Source organism: Glycine max, chromosome 1 (genome assembly GCF_000004515.6).
Source record: "Glycine max cultivar Williams 82 chromosome 1, Glycine_max_v4.0, whole genome shotgun sequence".
NCBI classification, from domain to species: Eukaryota; Viridiplantae; Streptophyta; class Magnoliopsida; order Fabales; family Fabaceae; genus Glycine; species Glycine max.
The window spans coordinates 52,157,848-52,178,128 of record NC_016088.4 but is presented as its reverse complement, the minus strand read 5'-3'; the positions used below and the strand labels follow the sequence as shown (position 1 = coordinate 52,178,128).

The following is a 20,281-nucleotide window of genomic DNA, read 5'->3' as shown; positions in this document are numbered from 1 at the left end:
TAACTACCAAGGAAATACCGGTTGAAGAAGTAATAAAAATGATATTTAGCTCTGGCCGAACGCGTGTATATAGAGTCACCTGCATAGTTGGATGACAACCAAATGATCATCTAAGGAAAAAGACAATAAAAATAATACATACAACTGAAAATTCACTATTGAAAAAAAAAATTATCGGTGAGAAATACCATGCGACTTTATATTATAAAACTGAAGATTCACTAAACTTACTTTTAGTTACAGGGCTATGAAACAGCATAAAGTTAAATTCCATAATCAATAACTAACAACACAATGGGAAAATACTAAAGACTGCGTAGCTAAGATCTCAGTTGCATGCCCACCAGGCCTGATGTGCCTAGCAAATTATATATATATGATACAAACCAGCAGACGATCCAGTGTCATTGGTCTCATTCACAGGCTGGTTTGGTATCAATGCTGCTCCAGCAGATGATCCAGTGCCATCGGTCTCATTCACAGGCTGGTTTGGTATCAAAGCTGCTCAAGCATATGGCAAAGGCTTGGAAGGCAGAGAGTGGATAACGGTAATCCATTGTAAATATGTCTTTTCCAATCTTTCCAAACTGCAAGATTACCTTTTCTTGTTCTGCAGCAGAAACATTATGAGATGGATCAACAGCAGCCACAAGTTGAAAGTTTTTAACAGAAGCCACTGTAACACGACCGTTGAAGTTTAGGCACCAGCATTGCAGTTGCTCATGCCATCTAGGAGCCTTATTTTTAAGTACAAGAGGCTCAGCTGAGTCTTGGCTCTGTACTGGTAGTAGCTCTGGGAGGCTTGCATTGTCTAGATCTCTAATTGGACCTTTTCCTTTCAGTGCTGGTGAGGGAGAAAAAGGCTCGTCAATGATTTGAGGAAAAGATGTAGGAGTTGGAGCATTGCCCCCTTCCTGAACAGCTGAGACAGATATGGAGTTCATGGTGCAGTGCATTCTCCTTGGCCCTCTTGCACGGAGAACATTCAACTCATAGGCAATGGTGCTTACAACATAGTTACATGCTGGAACTCTAGGAGATACCTGCTTAGAATGAAATCTCCTACTAGATCTATTATCTGGTTGAATTGCAGCTCCTTGTGGGGGTTGGCTGTCATAAATAGTGAACTTGGTACCCAAAAAATTAGACCTGTCAAAGTTTGTCATAAAGTTGCAGATATGGTAAGGAGCAAGATGAAAAATAAAAAAGAAGGCAAGTTTCAATCAAACTAAAACTTGCCTGAGTTTTCCAACATATGTGTTGCTGGAGCGAAAAAAATCATCTGCAACCAAAGATATGACGAAGTCTGTGCCTGTTGCCCTTCTTACCTTTTTGGCAGCTAATAACAACTTATCAGTCTCATTCTCCGCTGCATAATTAACATCAAAACAATACAATTTCTCAAATATCATTACAAAAACAAAAGGTTCACTTTTGGTAAATCCAAATTATCCAAATTTCCCCTTATTCAAATAGCTTTTATATATTCTGCTTCCCAATATGTATGTGGGTGTGTGAATACCAAGTAATCCATTTGAGCAAAGAGTTCCAAAGATAATGATGATGATGATGATGACCATTGTGTATAAATGAGTTTAATAATACATAAAGAATCTAACATATTTAGAGCAAGAAGCTTGCAGTTCAATTGTTCATTCCAATTTTTGGAGTAATTTAAAAATGAGAAATATGAGGGCCCTTTTTCCACTTGAAAAGAAATGGCATGCATCTGCAATGAAACAGCATAACAAACTTACATGGTACCAGGCCAATGTACAATAGATATGTTGAAGTTTCTCTGTTCCTCCTGATAAAGCACTGTATTGGAGAATCACGAGGACCAGGCTATTCATACACAAGAGAAACATAACATAAGAAACAGAAATCCCCATAGGGAAACAAGAAAAAAGCTGGGAATTCTTGCTCCCATTGGACCATTTGTATCTATATGCATTAGGATCCCGATTCATGGATCTCTCCATTCAAGAAATAAAAATAAGAGGATCGAACCATTTCTTCTAATTGTTTTTCAAAGTGGATAAATGTTGGTTGATCGTATATTTCATTATAGTTCGATGATTCAAAGTATCATTTCCTATTTGACACCTTTGAATTCCATATTCGAAATTGGGCAACACAAGGGGTGAAGAATGTATCACCTGCTTCAACGAAATAGGAAATGTGAGCCTTCCACATTGTTCAGGAGTCTTAACAATCTCTTTCGTAACAGCCCTCCATGATTTACAAACCGAACCACAGTAAACAACAACAGCACGTGCAGGCCAAGTAGTCTCACTATCTTCCACCCTCCTTATTATGTCCAGAAGCAATTCAGGCGGTAAATTTGCCCACTGCCCTTGCTGAATAGGTTCAAGTGAAGTTAGAATGACATCAGGAGCAACATGTGACTTTGTCCGACCGTTCCAACGCCTGCTCTCGACACCTCGCCTTGACATGCTACCAATCCCATCCCTCATCTCCTTTAGTTCCCTTACTATGCTTTTCAACGACATTTTCCCACAGCATATCAATCTTCCTTACACCACAAAACTGCAATCACCTAAACAAAATCCAAATAACTCTCCACTCAGAAGGATAACAAAATAAGCCTATGTATCACAATGTCACCTTTTCAATTTTTCAGACACCAACAATTGCTCTTAACACAGCATAATGCATTCAAACCATAACTAAACTAATTCCAGCTCAAAACACATTCATAAATCATAGCCCATTAATTACAAGGCTTGCCCTAATTTCTCATAAGGTTAATATAAAAAAGTAATAGAACTAAGGAAAAGCCTGATTTTTCCTCTCCCTCCCCAAAAATATTAAATTTTTTAAAATTAAAAAACAAAGCGAAGACTCTATTGCAGACACTGTGTCCTCAGCGATCTATAAATTCTCAGAATAAACCGGAACGCAGAATGCCGAAGCATAAATTTATTTTTCTAAGGGGTAAAAAAAGAAAAGAGAAAGAAAGAACCAAGACCTGAAAAATTGAAGCGAACAAGGAAAAGACGAATCGCACCAAATCATCTAAGAAATTTCTGGCTTCGACGAGAGAGAAGAGAAACAATGAGAAAGGAAAGTTCTAGAAGCCGGATCCATAAAACGACGAGAAGAACCGAATCAGAGAAAGCGAGAGAGAGATCACGTCGTTTTGAACGCTACGACGAAGAAGAAGGTGAGGGAGATGGAGGAGGCGTGGGAAGGTATATTCCGGAGCGGAGTCTCCGCCACCCGCACCGCCGCGAAAAAGCTATCTCCGGGACCGGAATGGTGTGACACGAATCGGATCCAACCTTTTTATGTTAAATCTTATTTTAGTAACGTTGCTATTGCTTGCTGCAGAAAGCGAAGCGTCATTTATTGGAGCGAATCCAGTGCCTCCACCCACACTGCTCCCTATTTCTTATATCTGGACACGTGGCACTCGTCTTTCTTGTGATCTTAGTTATAACGAAATCGTTGATCCAAGACTTTAATTCGGGTTACCCTATCAACGTTGCTGTGTTATCTCGTTGGAAATAAATCATATCCACTCACCAAACTTTTACTTTACGCTAATTTTGTGCGCAAGTCATAACATAACAAATGCCATCACAACACACTTGATGAGAATAAATAACTATATTATATTTATTAACAAAAAACGAAAGTTTTAGGTTTTAGATGATATTTTGTTAAACATTATTTGTTTTTTTAACTAGAATTTAACTAAGTGCTTTAATTGATCTAACGGAATAAAAGCGCTAGTATTCCGTAAATAAGCTTTGATGGTTATCGGCTCAATAAAACATTATCATTCTCCTATTCATTATAAATGTATCACTATTATATAGAAATTTTAAAATTATTAATTAAAACATATCTTGAAATATTTGAGATGTATCCAATAATGTTCGTATCAAATATCAAATAAATATCGATTAAAATAGTCATTTTAAAGTATCGGGGTTTCATTATTATTCATAAAAGCAAAATTCTATCTCCTTTTGAGATAAACAGATACGAAATTAGCTTTCAAATCTTAATATTCAAACTAGATTCCTTATGTTGCTTGTATTTATAAGTTACGATAAATTACACTTGTAGTTTCATTTTATCATTTTAAAATTTATAATTCCCTGTCTAGGAGAAATAAAATGTGCTATTAGAAATCTATTTTAACGTGAAGAAACTTTTTTAATAATGATGGTTAATGATAAACAAATGTACGATTGTTTATGATAAAAAAAGTAATTTTAATACTATCTCAAAAAGTAATTTTCTTTCTAGAGATATATATATCTCTTGTCATTATAATTTTTTCAAATGGTTCAAAATTAAATAAATTTAATCCTAATGTTATTTTTTCATTTAAAATCCTTAAAAAATTAAAAAAAACAAAAATTATCAAATAGAGGAGTCGAAGTATTAAAATTTTCGTATAACTCATTGGTTTATCCCAGTGTTTTTTAATCACTTACTTTTTACCTCCGTTAGCAGCTAAATGATCATACCTTGTAATTGTACCAATTAGATACGAGAGAATAAACAAGAAGAACAAGAGAATTTTCAGCTAGAACCCTAGTCTTAGTAATGTAAATTTGTTAACTGTGTAAAGCACGCACAGCTGGATATTAGTGGCTTGCATTCACAAATAAGAATATGCAAAGTAAGCTTTAATGCTGGTTTCTCTCGCCATAAAAAAATTAAGAAACTAAAAAAAATGAAAGAGTCAAGCCATATATAGTATTGGTGGTGACTGGTGAGTGGGGTGACTCAACAATCGAATGATAATAAACATAGACGTGCGTATATAGAAAACCACTAGAAAGGGGACCAACGTTAAACACGATTAATGATGAAATAAATTGGAATTTTAAATCCTTAAAAGGCTTGATTGTATTGGTCTTTTTAGTTTAAATTATGTGAAACTTTGGTCTTTTAGTTTTTTTTAGTTGACCAAGTTCTTCTATTTTTTAAAATTAAACAAATTAGATTCCTTTATCAAATTTCTTCTATGACGCTCAAATTCTCAAATTTTACACAAATTGAATTGATGTATTTTCAAACTTTATTTTACTAAAAAATATATATATCAAAACTTCAAATTTTGCTTAATGTATAAATTCAATTTTATTAAATTTTCACTAAATATTTTACTTGTCAATTTTAAACTTATTTTATATCATAAATTTATAAAGAAATATTTAAATTAAAATTAATAATTTTAGAGAAAAATAATCAAAATTCACATTTATTCAAATTTATAAATAAAAAACTTAATTAACTTGAAAAAGACAAAACGACCTATAATCTAAATTAATGATAAAACGGAAGAAGTATGGGACAAAGAAAGGAGCGGGGAGGGGGAGTATTAAATACGATGTTGAAAGAATGAATGTTCATTTTAGGTTTTACTAATATGAACTACATTGGTACATCACTACTTATTTGTTTTTAGTTTTAGTTGAATTTCATGGGATAATGCAAGATATATAGCATCGATCAAAATACTAACTTTTATCCTTGTAATAGATAACAAAGTAAAAATAAGAATTAATATAATATAAAATTCATTTGATAGAGATTACAATTCTCCTTTAAACATTTAATGCTACATGCTGAAACTTCAAATTTAAAATCGCTAATAAGGTGAGAACAAGTATTATGTTTTTATATATAAAAGTTTAGGTCATTTATGTTTTTAGAAGTTCACCAAAATCAAAATAAGTCTTAAAGTTGAAATAATATTTACATGAGTACTTACATATTATTTATTATTATAAGATTCTTATATTAACAGCGGGTATTGAACATACGTCTTTTAAATATGACTTCATTTTTTATTAACTAGATGATTCTTTGTGGGTTAAGAACAATTTCTTATTATTTGATGTATTTAATAGGTGATATAAAAAAAATATAAATTTTAGCATTATTAATAAGCTCGTATCATAATTTTAATAAAATATCATTTATTAATTGATTTCTTATCCATTAAAAAAAAAAGCCAGTGATATGATATGACGTGAATTGGTTCAAGGAGTAGTGAACAAGAAGAGGAGGAGCGTGGGGTTGTTGGTTGGACGTTGGAGGAAGCAGAACAGAGCAGAAGAACACACTTCCCACTTGCACGTGCTGCGTCTCCACTGTCCTATCTTGGACATTTATCTTCTATCTATTACTCAAAGAAGCATGGTCTCATTTCTCACTTTGTGTCTCTTTGGATATTACTCATAAGTTTTTTTTAGAGCTTCTTTATTTTTTATGTCGTGTGTTAATATTTTATAAATTTTTAAACATAATGGCTTTTTTTGCAATTTATTTTTTTACATGTTCATGAATTATCACTTGAACATTATGGTGTTCAAGATAGAAGCTTCCTCCTAGTGGTGGGGCTAGTTCAAATTCAGTACTCATGTTTGAAAGGAGTAGCTGGCATGATCTTTTTCTTTTCTCTCCACTGTACTCTTTCCTTTTTCTTAAAAAAAAAAGAAAAAAAAAAAGAGAGTGAGTGGATAATATTTATTCTTCTTCAGTTGCAATTTTATATTGCGTTTTAACTTTCATTTCATCCACTTTCGGCAATGTGTTGTTGCTAATATGTCCGGAAATTAATACCTACAATGATAATACTTGTCTTTATGTTTTAAGGCAAATTTCCACTCTAATAATCCTGTTTCGTAAATCCCTTACATGTCTATTAAGAAATGATTGCTAGTACAGAATGAAAATTGATTTAAACCCTTATAATTGAAGCGATTTAATTAGTTTGATCATTTTTATGTAGTGGAGAGATTAACTTTTTACTATCCAGTGAAAAATATTTTTGGCGTTTCATGAAAAATAAAACCTTTATTATTAATATTTTACCAACCCAATACCAACAAATATTTCAATAAAACTAAAAAAATATGATATTTATTTTACATCAATAAAATAATATTTTGGCTCTTCAAGAAAGAATATGATATTCATTTCTTTCTATTATTTTAATACCTGCATCTTAGCTATCTTTTTTACGTACTAGTTTCATCCATTTTGTTATAAAAAAATTATCTATCATATCACGTGTCGAGATTTTGTAATGGTAATATCTGATTCTTAATTAACTTGTTTTCCATGCTTTTGTTTTGGTGCCAAAATGTCTGTACATTGTCCTGTATAATAGTTATATGGAGACACTCAATTTATGATTTTTTTTAAGAGAGGTACAATCTATTCATAAACCTAGAAGTACTAATGGATCAATATTATATATATACGATATAGTATAGTTATAATTTATTCTGAAAAATTGGATTCAACTTAATTAGATTTTTTATTATTAATTATATTACAAGCTAAACTAGTTTAGTTAATTCTTAATTTAATTATAATAATTATACTAATGAACTCTTCGATCAATTATATGGTTAAACAAAAAAAAATAAAAATTCTGGATGGGGTATCAGCTTAACGTCTAGCATTATCATTTCTCAATTAGTTTACAAGACATGTGTTTTTATCTTCCCTTATAATGTGGAATAGATTTTCTATATACATTTACAATTACCTATCAGTCTTAAACCAAACCAAGTGTAACAATTATAAAAGTAATTATAAAAATAACTACAGTGGTCTTAATCATTTATAAACAATTTTTGTGTTGGAAAATACTAAATGATAAAAAAGAGATCATCACCACTCACTAGTTATGACTCATGACATCAAAACGTGGCTCAGATGAGGAAATTTTCATCCATAGCGAGGATCCTCACAGATTCACCAAGCCAAGTAAGTACTAAGTAGTAACCGTTGAGATTTTCACCCCCTCCTTGACCTTGTACTGAGATGAGATCATGTACTTGTTTTTTTCTCTCTAGATTCTTCAATGAATCAATGAGCCAGGTGATGTAACCTGTAAGAAGCAACTCAGGTAGTGTCCATTGCATTACTTTTCCACGATTTTGGTACCCTACTGTCAAACACTGACACTCTGGCACGCCACTTCAGTAACCTCTATAGATTTGGTTACATGAATGAACCGTGAAGGTTTTCTAGGAGGAGTTTAAATAAGATCAGAGGAGAGACAGATATATTTTGATTTTTTTTAAGATTTAAATATGTTTTTTTTCTCTCTCTGAAGAATACTCAATTTTTGTGATTACTCATTGAAAAATAAATTCTTTTTGGTTGTTCCTTGCAATTTAAATTTCTGTTTCTATTCCTTACGTACCTTACCATTATGTTCTGTCGGATGATTGCTAAGGTGTCTCAACTTTTTAAATATGTTATAGTTATAAATACAGTAGAAAATGTTATTATTTTACATCATTTATAATATAACTCATAAAAATTTCTTCCGTCGAAATAATAACGTTTTCTACGTTAGTTATAGTTAGTTCAAAAAGTAGAAAAAATTGTTTTTTTTTTAGATGTGAAGATTTGATGTATTCTTTTAATGGACATGCCAATTATCATTTGAAGGAATTCGATGATTAAAAATAAAGATAATTTTTTAAAACTGTAGGGAGTGATCATAACGGTGAATTTTTTCCGGAAACAATCATAAAATTTAAGTATTTTTCAGAGATAAAAATGTATTTAAGTTATTTTTAAAAATTAAAATAAAATTGAAGAGCAGACAAATAAGGAAAGACCGAAAGAGAGAGAAAAAGAAATAGGTTCCAAAGCTCAATTTTAATTAGGTTATTATTCTTTCTTTGGTCAATGACTTCACGGAAAATAAAATATTATTCATTATTAATGGATAAAAGTTTAGAGGAATGAATATAATTTTATTTTTCTAGAGTATTTATTTTGATGTTTTGGATTGGGCGAACGAATTAGATTGGTGGGCTTCTTTTGTTTCTGTCGTACTGAACAAGTGAAAAGTGGCACGCCGTGAGGCACAGTTCACATGGTGTTGGACCCCCCAGTTTGTGGGTTGGGCTACAAAACATGTAATTTGTAATCTTTGTTCAGAACTGTGCCCAACCCATCTAGTGTCCCAGTAACCCACCACTTTCTTACCTCTTTATCTCTCCACAACAACAATATAACTAATGTTTAAATTATTCTGTAAGTATTTTTATGTTTTACAAAAATTTAAAAATTTAATAACTGAGTTTTATTTTTTATTTATTTATTTGAATCCGTATATCTAGTTTACCACTGGAGCATCATTATCTTATACTTAATAAGTTGCATCTAGGCATCTAAGTAAAAGTTTTTGAATTCATAGGGATAGGGTGTTAATTAAAAGTTTCAAAATATATTTTAATTTTTTTGGCTGTATTGTTGACTTAGCGTTATCATGCAATTGGTTAAGGTCCTTTTTTTTTTTTATAACTGAGAAGATTATCACCATTAAATTCTTTATTCTTTTTTAAAAAATATTGTAAAATAAATTTAGGGACTGCATGTCATGGAGTTGCAACAGTAACTGCAGACAATTCGTTGCACCCTAACCTAGTACATGAGAAAAATGAATTTTTATAATTTTGATTTTCAAAGCAAGAAGTATTTGTAAACTGTCCTGTTTCAAAATAATTTGGAAGATCATCATCTCAAAGTCTATTATGGGTGGCATAATTAAATTGGGCAATAGGCATTAAACATAGAAGCAGAGATTATGACGCAATTTCTTTTCCCGCCGAGTGACATTTCTAATGCTATTCATTTGGAAGTGTTGGAGCTTTCTACAGGGCATATCTTATTGGCTCATTCATTTGAAAACATTTTTATTTGGTTTTAGCTTTTAAATTATTGTTTGTTTGCATGTCATTTCAACAGAAACTCTATAGTTTTTTCTTTTTGTTTTTACTTCACAAGGTTTCCTACCCAATTCAAATAATTTTTACTTCACAAGTTTTTTCTTTTTGTTAACACAAGCTTGTCATTAATAAACTCAATACTTGACAATAAAGACAAAACAAAGGGTTAATTAAATATGTACAAAAATATTATTGACTCTTTAGATAAAAATGTTTTATGGATAATAAAACTTAAATGAACTACGTTTTTTGTATTTATTTCAATTAAAATTAAAGTTTAATCTTAGTAACTCATTTAATAAAAGTTTTCCAATGTGATTCAGCATATAAAATAAAATAAAAGTCTTCCTTAACACCAAAGTCAAATTTTAGTTAAAGAAACATAATTTTTTTTAGTTAACTACAATGATAAGTTTCTATGGGATATTTGTATATTATTTTTGGTAAATATCACATGTATTTTTTATGAGAGATAATTATGTTTGAGCTTAATACTTATGAATCAAACTTGAGATTAATAAGTTAGAACAACATTTATAAAAAAAATATTAATTATATAAAAAGTAATATAACTATGAAGTATACACATCTACCCACTTTCCCTATTTTTCTCTTCATTTTCTTCATATCTCTTCTTTGTTTTATTACATACTTATAGTACTTTTAATTATCTCTAATCTCCCGGTCTCTCTTCTCTATCCATTCCGTTCTAACTTATTTTGTAGTGGATGTTTATTAGGAACACGGGCATATGAATAATTTAACATTATAAACACATATTTGACACTCTTAATTTATCTCAATCTAAATTAAATATTCTTGTTATATCATATGATTTATTATATTTATCACTTCTTTCTCTTCTAGTTTTGAGATTTAAGTGTACACAACCATTTTCCGTTTACTAGTGCTCTTATGTAACAATCATCACTAATGACTACTGGCTAGACACACAGCAACACAAGGCTCACATTTCTTAACTTTAGTTTGACGTAGCAGTATCTTAAAACTTCTGCTATTTATTTGCAACGGCAATCTAGTCTGGTTCCAAGCAATAGAAAGTCCACAAACGAAGGATTCACAGAATGGATACAAGCCCTGAAGCAAGCAAATATTTCTGTTAGGTGAATATCCTAATAGCTAAGTGAATTATTATTAAGAAGTATAATGCTTTTAACTAAAACCTGGAATGAGTTAGATTGTTTACCCACTCACATGCTAAATACTAGTAATTATCAATTAAGAGATAGCATTTGATAAATTTTCCACTTGGCAGCACACAGAGTATCTCTGCTCAATCTCTCCCTACAGTTACGTTTTACCATTTAACACATTACTTCCCTTTAACGAAAAAGATTAGTTCAATGTATAATATAAGATTTGTTCGGTCCCCCGTGTCCCTCACTTTCAGTCCACATTAAAAACTAAAGAGAAAAAAAATGAATCGTGCGTGTGAATATTTTGAATTGGCCTAGGAATCTCAGCCTCTAAGGCATTCCAAAGAACTTGAAGTCCTTGTCAACATATCGCTTGCAAGTCTTGATGCAAAACAATTTCGTTACCTAATCAAGTTTCCTATCCTCAGTTTAACAAACTACTTAGTCCAACCTACCTTTGCAGCAATTTGTATAAATATTATCACACCACCTTTTTTGCCATAACTACCTCATCAACATAGAATCATACACATATACTAAACTGAACGAAGTTGTCTAAGAAGAGAAGAACAATGGCTGCTGGCATGGGCTTCCGCAGTCACAAATCTTTGTTAACAATTCTTTTCGGTTTTCTTGGATTGTTCTCCTTTACAGTTGAAGCAGCCACAAAAAAATACCAATTTGATGTGAGTTATATATTATATGCATTTACGGTCAAAACTAGCATTCTTAACTATCCATTTGAATTAATTTTTGAATTTTGATGACATTCATTATACTGTACCTACAGATTCAAGTAAAGAATGTGAGTAGATTATGTCATGCAAAACCCATTGTAACAGTAAATGGGAGGTTTCCAGGGCCAACAATTTATGTTAGAGAAGGAGACAGAGTACTAGTCAACGTAACCAACCATGCAAAATATAACATGACAATTCACTGGTACCGTACGCCAATTTGTATTTAACATGACATTATTATATGTGTTAATACATGCAAATGGGATTCTTACAAGCATATGGATTATATTGGTTATATTATAGGCATGGAATTAAACAATATCGCAATGGTTGGGCAGATGGACCAGCTTACATTACACAATGTCCAATCCAGACTGGTAATAGCTACACTTATGACTTCAACGTCACAGGGCAAAGAGGAACTTTGTGGTGGCATGCTCATATTTTTTGGTTGAGAGCAACTGTGTATGGTGCAATTGTTATCATGCCTAAACCTGGGACCCCATTTCCGTTCCCACAGCCAGCCAGAGAATTTGAAATTCTGCTAGGTTAGTTCAGCTTCTGAAATACATAATTCATTATATAACGTGCAAAAGACTAAGTGGAGAAATTATTATATGGTCTCAAACCATAGTTCCAACTAATCTTCATGTCTATTGTTACTAATTTTTTCATAAAAACTTGATTATGTGTCACATTAAAATTGACCAGAACTATAAACATGTGATAGTTGAAGATTATCTAATAATTTCTCGCTAGGGAGCAACCTTCACGTTTACTTGTGATAAATTAATACAACAAATTAAAAATTTTATAACAGGAGAATGGTGGCACAAAGACGTGGAAGAGATTGAAACGCAAGGGAATCAAATGGGGTTGCCACCAAATATGTCAGATGCACATACAATCAATGGGAAGCCAGGACCACTCTTTCCTTGCTCAGAGAAACGTAAGCAAAATTTGGCCAACTTTGGGATTATGTAAAGTAAAAGTCTATGGTTTGGCTAAATATGGCTAGAAAGTATCTTTGCTCTAAAGAGAACTACGCTTAAAAAACATTTCATTCCCAATCTCTCAAATACAAAATGTTCATTTGTTTTCCAGATACATTTGCAATGGAGGTTGAACAAGGGAAGACTTACCTACTTAGAATCATCAATGCTGCCCTCGATGACGAGCTTTTCTTTGCCATTGGTGGTCACAACTTGACAGTAGTGGAGGTTGATGCAGTTTACACAAAACCATTCACCACTCAAACCATTCTAATTGCACCTGGTCAAACCACAAATGTTCTAGTCAAGGCCAACCAAGTAGCAGGAAGATACTTCATGGCTACAAGGACCTTTATGGATGCACCAATACCAGTTGATAGCAAAGCCGCAACAGCTATATTCCAATACAAAGGCATTCCAAACACTGTCCTTCCTTCTCTTCCTTCTCTTCCTGCTGCCAATGACACACGTTTTGCTTTGAGTTACAACAAGAAATTAAGAAGCCTAAACACTCCTCAGTACCCTGCTAATGTTCCACTCAAAGTTGATCGAAACCTCTTTTACACCATCGGTTTGGCCAAGAATTCTTGCCCCACATGCGTCAATGGAACTCGGCTACTTGCTTCCTTAAACAATGTCTCTTTTGTGATGCCTCAAACCGCGCTTCTCCAAGCTCACTACTTCAATATCAAGGGGGTTTACAGAACTGATTTTCCTGATAAGCCTCTAACTGCTTTTAACTATACAGGTGCACCATTAACGGCTAATCTTGGTACTTCAGTTGGCACAAGAATTAGCAAGGTTCCCTTTAATTCTACAGTGGAGCTAGTTTTGCAAGACACCAACCTCCTCACTGTTGAGTCGCATCCTTTCCATCTTCATGGCTATAACTTCTTTGTTGTTGGAACTGGAATTGGTAATTTTGATCCTGCAAAAGACCCTGCTAAGTACAACTTGGTAGATCCTATTGAGAGGAACACTGTTGGGGTTCCCACCGGTGGTTGGACCGCCATTCGTTTCAGGGCTGATAATCCAGGTATGTATATGATTCTTCAGGAAGAAATTATTACGTGATTCCAGATTATATATTATGATCCCAACTAATCTCCATATGACATATAGTGTGTTATTCATTTTTTTGGATAAATTAAAAAATCTTGATTATGTGTCAATGCTACATAGAGATTAGTCAAAATCATAGACGTGACTTTCTGACACTGTCTAATAATTTCTTTTCATTAAGTGCATGTGCTACCTTAAAAATTGAGAAAATAATCTTAAACACTGTTATGATATGATGTGATGACATATGTTGTTTTCGTACTTATGGTTGTGTAGGTGTTTGGTTCATGCATTGTCATTTGGAGCTACACACAGGTTGGGGATTGAAAACGGCGTTTCTTGTGGAAGATGGTCCAGGACAAGATCAATCTGTTGTGCCTCCACCGAAGGACCTTCCAGCATGCTAGACATGAATGAATTTGTTAACAACCTTGGATTGTGTTATATGGAATTAACGGTGTTTTATTCAACATTTATTGTCTGTTAATACTTCCTGCTAAAGATGCAGAGAGTTTCAATTAAGAGTTAACAAATGTAAGCAAAGTTTGGACCATGTACAAAATTTATTGACCTGATACACAAAACTTTCATTGATCATACAGTATACCCTCTACTAGTATTCTTTTTTACCAAGAATTTGTTAAAGTTGGTGCAGCTTATATAATTGTCATTTCTTTTACCAAAGGACGGAACTGATGCCTTCAATTAGTAGAACTTCGAAAGCAAGATAAATATTGGTTTGTTAGCTAGTTTCTTTGAAACTCAACCATCCATGTTCATTAATTGTTCATGAAGTTTAATTGAAGCTTCAGACTTTAAAATTAAAATCTTAAATACAGATAAATATATAAAATGCTCTAGATCGAAAATGAAGATAAAAAATCTAGCTGGACAGTTACAGTTCAAAGTTTAAACTCTCCCATGATTCTATAGGTAAATTCGTGCATGCATAGTCAAATATTCAGTTGTTCACAAATATTTGAGAGACTTCGCAGCTGCCACATGCACCAAGTAAAGTTTAGTCATATCATGGCTGATGTGATGCTCTTATAATTATACTTCTAAGAGGATGACATTAACCATCTTCACCAAAATAGTTTTTCGATTCCTATATAATTTTACGTCATCTTTTTTTTGGTTGTCATTTTCTAGCTTTCGTAATATTCGTTTCTTAGCAAAGGCTTCCTGTCATATTCCTGATCTCGTTGGAGTTTGGACTATTGTATTTGTAATATAGCCAACAAGAGAAAATCAGGCCTTAGATTTCTTGGATGCTCTTATAACATTTTCTACATTACCCCTGATTTACTTGTAGTAAAAAAGTCTAGACATGTTTTTACTAGTCATTTTAATATAGTATAGCAAAAATATAGTTCTAGTGTGTGTGTGTATATATATATATATATATATATATATATATATATATATATATATATATATATATATATATAATTATTTAGGTAGTATTTGAATTTTATTTTTAATGGAAATAATTATATTTTATTTCTTTCCGGTCGAATTCTAGTTAAGATTTTTTGTTCAACAGGAGGATTAAAACCAAAATATATAATATTGCTCCGTTTTTTTTTTAATCAATGCAAACGTTTTTTTTAACGGTTCCTAATTAAGACCCTTTTGTAACTTGGAAATTATTCAACTTTTTCTTCGACTCAGTGAATTCGATGAGAAAACAAGGGATGCATGTGCTAGGGAAAGCTTTAGTGCATAGAACGCTTAAACTCCATGCACTTGTTAACTACAAATTATACAAGATTGTTTTTTTTTTAAAAAAAGTTATCAATCAAAAGAATAAGTTGGTGGAAAACATAAACAGCTAGCGAACGAACTACGTTGGCGGAGCACCGTCGACCGTTCAACGACTTTTTCCATACATTAACCAAACAAAATTAAACAAGCTGTAGGTTGATAGCCTCTTATGTAAACCATATATGATCATACTAGCTTCAGAAGTTTAATAATACAGGTTAATTATATAACATTAAACAAGTGTGCAAAAATTAATTCACTTTAATGTTGTAAGCAGTTGTTCACTCTCAGTCTTGAGCCACATAAAATCGTGATATTAATTTATAATACATAAATAAGTATGCATTAGACTATTAAGAGTGGTCGGAAAAAATTGTGAATTCTATAGTTAAGATACATAATACTACTATAAATTGTGATTAATTAAATGCATGTATATAATCTTCTACGTACAATGGATTTTGCTGATTTTCTTTTTTTCTCCTTTTAATATTCCCTCTCTCTTTCTCTCTTATAAGAGAAATTATTATATGTTCTAGATTATCATATATAATGAATCTTGAATCGGTATCACATAATAGTTTCTCTCCTTATAATCCTACTATATGAAGTTTCGCTTAAAACAAATTAATTGTTTTGAGGTTCGGTAGCTGAAGCATAAAGCCACATATTGCTTGCCCCCCAAAAGATTTTTTCTCGTCCTTCCTGATATGTATATACGTCAGAAAGAAAGAGATAAGACGAGAAAAAAGAAAATATATAAGTGACGAATAAAACGGATGATTAATAGAAAAGAGAAAGAAAGAAAAACATATAAATAAAGGTCTAAGAATAAATAAATCGTTGGTCCAAATAGTCCTAAGTTCAATCTTAAAAGATTTTTTCTCATACTACCTTAAATGGATATATTTCAGAAAGAAAGAGATAAAGCCAGAAAGAAGAAAAAAAAGAAGTAACCAATAAAATGGATGAGATGATTAACGGAAAAGATAAAGAAAGAAAAAGATATAAATAAAAGTCTAAGAACCAACAAGTTCTTGTTTAAGTAATTTTGATCTTGATCCCTAAGTAGAATCTTAGATTTAAATCTTATAAATGAAAAATACTTAATAATTAAAAGAAGAGATTCTATTAAAAATGATTAGTTATATTTTTCGATAAAGCAAATTGATCTAATATAAAAAATCTTGGGTTGCTACTCCCATGGTCAAAATCTTGATTTATTTGGTATGCCACTTTCCTCTGCAATATGTAGTTGCAAATTTCATAATTTAAATTTTTTGAGAAGTTCAAATATGAATTGGTTGGAATTTTCTTTTACTGCGCGAATTATCTGAGTTTTATTTCTAAATTAGTTCAAATCAAATCAACTACTTTAATTATTCAAAACGTAGTGGTAGTATATCGTGACCTTCAAAACTCATCCACTGCTTTTCAAAGCTTCTCAAACAGCTTCGCGGGTTCAATATTCTTAACAAGGTTCACAATGCACCTGCAGGAACAAAAAAAAGCTTGTCATGTGTTCAAGAATTCGAGTTAATTATTAATGTAGCAGAAGATACACTGATACAGTCCACGGACGTTACATTTTTTTGTTTTTTAGGATGGACGCATTTCTTTTCTTAAAAGTTGCTACATCTTAAAATTGTTTAATTTTTTTACCCCAAAAATATAAAAAAGGGCCTTAACCAAACAAAATGAAACTTTTTAAATTGAGATTACATAACATTCTTCTCTTTAAAAAAAAATTTGGGAAAACATTTACCGAAATTGTAGTGGGCAACCCTCAATAGTGAGATTTTACCATAATGGCATCACAGCAATAAAATAAGTGGCGAAGGAACTTTCCATTTGGGTGGCACAAGGATTTAATTCCTGGCATTGGCATTCACCCTTAGGCCTTGCTATTACTTCTCCTTAACGATAAAGCCTGTAGCCAGAGTATATTAAGGTATATTAACAGGTTAGATTTCATGTACTTATCATTTTCAGTTCCAATTTTGAAAACGTGTAGTATAAAAAATTTATAAAATCTCTAAATATTGTTCACTCCCTACAAACCCAGCCCAAGGCCTTTAGAATTTTTGTCACATTTCACTTACAAGCTTTTATGCACAGCTCATTAAAACTGAAAAGTACTACCTAATCAGCCTATGGTGTTTTCAATTCTTCATGCAACAAACTGATAGCCCATCTTACCTTCTCCCCATTCATATAAATTCTCGAACATATGCACCACTACCTGCATCCATACAAGGCAAGATATCAAATAGAACTTCGACATCAAAGACAAAATGGCAAGCTTGGGGGGTTCCATGTTTGTCTCAACGTTTCTCTTTGTCTTTGTTGGCTTAATGTCTTCTTCATCTGAAGCTGCCATAAAGAAATACCAGTTTGATGTAAGTTAGACTTATTTTGATATCATAATCAACATGCTCATGCAAAGTTCCCTTGATAGCATTTTGTGTTTTCTACAGATTCAAGTGACGAATGTGAGTAGACTATGCCATGCAAAGCCTATTGTAACAGTGAATGGGAGGTTCCCGGGGCCAACTATATATGTTAGGGAAGGAGATAGAGTGCTGATCAATGTCACCAATCATGTACTATACAACATGTCAATTCATTGGTAGGTCAATTTTGCAATATCAGAAACATAGGTGAATGAAGCTTTTGATACTAACATGTATATGTATACGTTAATTTCTCTCACAACCATGTTGCTTCTTATAGGCATGGCCTTAAACAATTTCGTAATGGTTGGGTGGATGGACCAGCTTATATCACACAGTGTCCAATACAGACGGGAAGCAGCTATACTTATGATTTCAATGTTACTGGGCAGAGAGGAACACTATGGTGGCATGCACACATTCTATGGCTGAGGGCCACTGTATATGGTGCAATAGTAATTATGCCTAAACCTGGAACACCATTTCCTTTCCCACAGCCAGCCAGAGAATTTGAAATTCTCCTAGGTCAGTTTGAATGTCAAGTATATATGACATATTCTTAATATTGGAAGGATAAAAGGGTAAGAAATTTGCTACAGCTAATTTTTTGTGCATGCAATAGGTGAATGGTGGAACAATGACGTGGAAGAGATTGAAAATCAAGGGAACAAAATGGGGTTGCCACCAAATATGTCAGATGCACATTCGATCAATGGGAAGCCAGGACCACTATTTCCATGTTCTGAGAAACGTAAGGAAATATTTAGCACAAGTTTGGGCTATTTGGTTGTGGCTTGGAAAGAGTGAAATCTTTGTATTAACTGCAACTTTGTTTCAATTTTTAGACACATTTGCAATGGAGGTAGAACAAGGGAAGACTTACCTCTTGAGAATCATCAATGCTGCCCTGAATGACGAGCTTTTCTTTGCCATTGCCGGTCATAGTTTGACAGTAGTGGAGGTTGATGCTGTTTATACAAAACCATTCACCACTCCGGCTATACTAATTGCACCTGGTCAAACCACAAACGTTCTTGTCCAAGCCAACCAAGTTGCTGGTAGATACTTCATGGCCACCAAGGCTTTTATGGATGCTCCAATCCCAGTTGACAACAAAACTGCCACAGCTATACTCCAATACAAAGGCATCCCAAACACTGTCCTCCCTGTTCTTCCACAGTTGCCGGCTAGCAATGACACACGTTTTGCTTTGAGTTACAACAAGAAATTAAGGAGCCTAAACTCTGCTCAGTACCCTGCTAATGTTCCTCTCAAAGTAGATAGAAACCTCTTCTACACTATTGGTTTAGGCCAGAATTCTTGCCCCACATGCCTCAATGGAACCCAGCTCGTTGCTTCATTAAACAATGTATCTTTTGTGATGCCCCAAACTGCGCTTCTCCAAGCTCACTACTTCAATATCAAGGGGGTTTTCAGGACTGATTTTCCTGACCGCCCTCCAACCCCTTTCAACTTTACTGGTGCACCGCTAACCGCCAATCTTGCCACTTCAACTGGCACGAGAGTTAGCAAGATTGCTTTCAATTCCACAGTGGAGCTAGTTTTGCAGGACACCAATCTGCTCAGTGTAGAGTCACATCCATTCCATCTTCATGGCTATAACTTTTTCGTTGTTGGAACCGGGGTTGGTAACTTTGATCCTGCTAAAGACCCTGCTAAGTACAACTTGGTAGATCCTATTGAGAGGAACACGGTTGGGGTTCCTACCGGTGGTTGGACAGCAATTCGTTTTCGGGCAGATAACCCAGGTATGTCTCGTGAAAGTTGTCCTAAATTTCAATAATGTTTAACTCTAAGATGATCTAAGCATTGCCCAATTTTTTTCTGACATTTAACAGGTATATTATGTATGCTATAATGTCATGTTGTTATTGTAGGTGTTTGGTTTATGCATTGTCATTTGGAGGTGCATACTGGTTGGGGGTTGAAAACGGCTTTTGTTGTGGAAAATGGACCTGGACAAGATCAATCTGTTCTGCCTCCACCAAAGGACCTTCCAACTTGCTAGCCATCCACGAAAATATGGTCTAAGAGAATTTGATTTAAACACCTTTCAATGTTTTTACTGTCTTTCTGCTAATTGCTCAACCTTCCTGTAAAAGTTGCAGAAGGTTTTTAGTTGTGTTAACAAATGTGCAGAAACAATAGTAAACTAAAGAGTGATTTCATTCAGGAATTCTTGTATTTAAATTTCGAAAATAAGAATAATTGCTTCGTTCTATTTTGTTACTTCCGTGGGCATAGATTTTTCATTTCTCATGTATCTCTTAAAAAATCCCCTTCAGCAATTTGCACTGAATGCCTGAAAAACACATCACGGTCTAGACAACTAAAAAACAA

General features: G+C 33.1%; 3 protein-coding genes and 1 long non-coding RNA gene across 7 annotated transcripts; 2 read left to right on the top strand and 2 right to left on the bottom strand.

The window, feature by feature from the left end:
• Window positions 1-171: 171 nt before the first annotated feature.
• LOC100798958 (tubby-like F-box protein 5) lies at window positions 172-3,486 on the bottom strand. 4 transcript variants are annotated; one of them, XM_003517179.3, is made up of 5 exons: window positions 2,993-3,486; window positions 2,160-2,560; window positions 1,758-1,845; window positions 1,240-1,369; window positions 172-1,149 (listed from the first exon to the last, which is right to left on the bottom strand). In XM_003517179.3, the coding sequence occupies exons 2-5, from the start codon at window positions 2,511-2,513 to the stop codon at window positions 474-476; spliced, it is 1,248 nt and encodes a 415-aa protein (XP_003517227.1). In that variant the 5' UTR covers window positions 2,514-2,560; window positions 2,993-3,486; the 3' UTR covers window positions 172-473. The 4 variants fall into 4 exon arrangements, with proteins under 4 accessions (XP_003517227.1, XP_006573577.1, XP_014631385.1 ...); XM_006573514.4 differs by having other exon boundaries at window positions 2,160-2,550; window positions 2,993-3,403; XM_014775899.3 differs by having other exon boundaries at window positions 3,032-3,403.
• A 7,907-nt stretch (window positions 3,487-11,393) lies between these two features.
• Window positions 11,394-14,297, top strand: LOC100820452 (laccase-11). The gene is made up of 6 exons (XM_003516519.5): window positions 11,394-11,592; window positions 11,697-11,848; window positions 11,950-12,194; window positions 12,467-12,595; window positions 12,751-13,674; window positions 13,977-14,297. Exons 1-6 carry the CDS (start codon window positions 11,479-11,481, stop codon window positions 14,105-14,107), a joined length of 1,695 nt encoding a protein of 564 aa, XP_003516567.1. The 5' UTR covers window positions 11,394-11,478; the 3' UTR covers window positions 14,108-14,297.
• A 3,155-nt stretch (window positions 14,298-17,452) lies between these two features.
• Window positions 17,453-18,987, bottom strand: LOC106798752 (uncharacterized). The gene is made up of 2 exons (XR_001388507.2): window positions 18,804-18,987; window positions 17,453-17,840 (listed from the first exon to the last, which is right to left on the bottom strand). It is a non-coding gene; the product is annotated as an uncharacterized lncRNA (long non-coding RNA).
• Window positions 17,638-20,273, top strand: LOC100798427 (laccase-11). Its single transcript, XM_014775876.2, has 6 exons — window positions 17,638-17,866; window positions 17,945-18,096; window positions 18,201-18,445; window positions 18,543-18,671; window positions 18,766-19,689; window positions 19,819-20,273. The coding sequence occupies exons 1-6, from the start codon at window positions 17,762-17,764 to the stop codon at window positions 19,947-19,949; spliced, it is 1,686 nt and encodes a 561-aa protein (XP_014631362.1). The 5' UTR covers window positions 17,638-17,761; the 3' UTR covers window positions 19,950-20,273.
• The last annotated feature ends 8 nt before the right edge of the window (window positions 20,274-20,281 follow it).

Coding starts and splice junctions, on each gene's coding strand:
- LOC100798958 (XM_003517179.3), bottom strand. CDS start 2,513: ATGTCGTTGAAAAGCATAGTAAGGGAACTAAAGGAGATGAGGGATGGG. Junction 1,370..1,757: donor GTACATTGGCCTGGTACCAT/GTAAGTTTGTTA, acceptor TTAATTATGCAG/CGGAGAATGAGACTGATAAG. Junction 1,150..1,239: donor ACATATGTTGGAAAACTCAG/GCAAGTTTTAGT, acceptor AAACTTTGACAG/GTCTAATTTTTTGGGTACCA.
- LOC100820452 (XM_003516519.5), top strand. CDS start 11,479: ATGGCTGCTGGCATGGGCTTCCGCAGTCACAAATCTTTGTTAACAATT. Junction 11,593..11,696: donor CAAAAAAATACCAATTTGAT/GTGAGTTATATA, acceptor CTGTACCTACAG/ATTCAAGTAAAGAATGTGAG. Junction 12,195..12,466: donor AGAATTTGAAATTCTGCTAG/GTTAGTTCAGCT, acceptor ATTTTATAACAG/GAGAATGGTGGCACAAAGAC.
- LOC100798427 (XM_014775876.2), top strand. CDS start 17,762: ATGGCAAGCTTGGGGGGTTCCATGTTTGTCTCAACGTTTCTCTTTGTC. Junction 18,446..18,542: donor AGAATTTGAAATTCTCCTAG/GTCAGTTTGAAT, acceptor TGCATGCAATAG/GTGAATGGTGGAACAATGAC. Junction 19,690..19,818: donor TTTTCGGGCAGATAACCCAG/GTATGTCTCGTG, acceptor TTGTTATTGTAG/GTGTTTGGTTTATGCATTGT.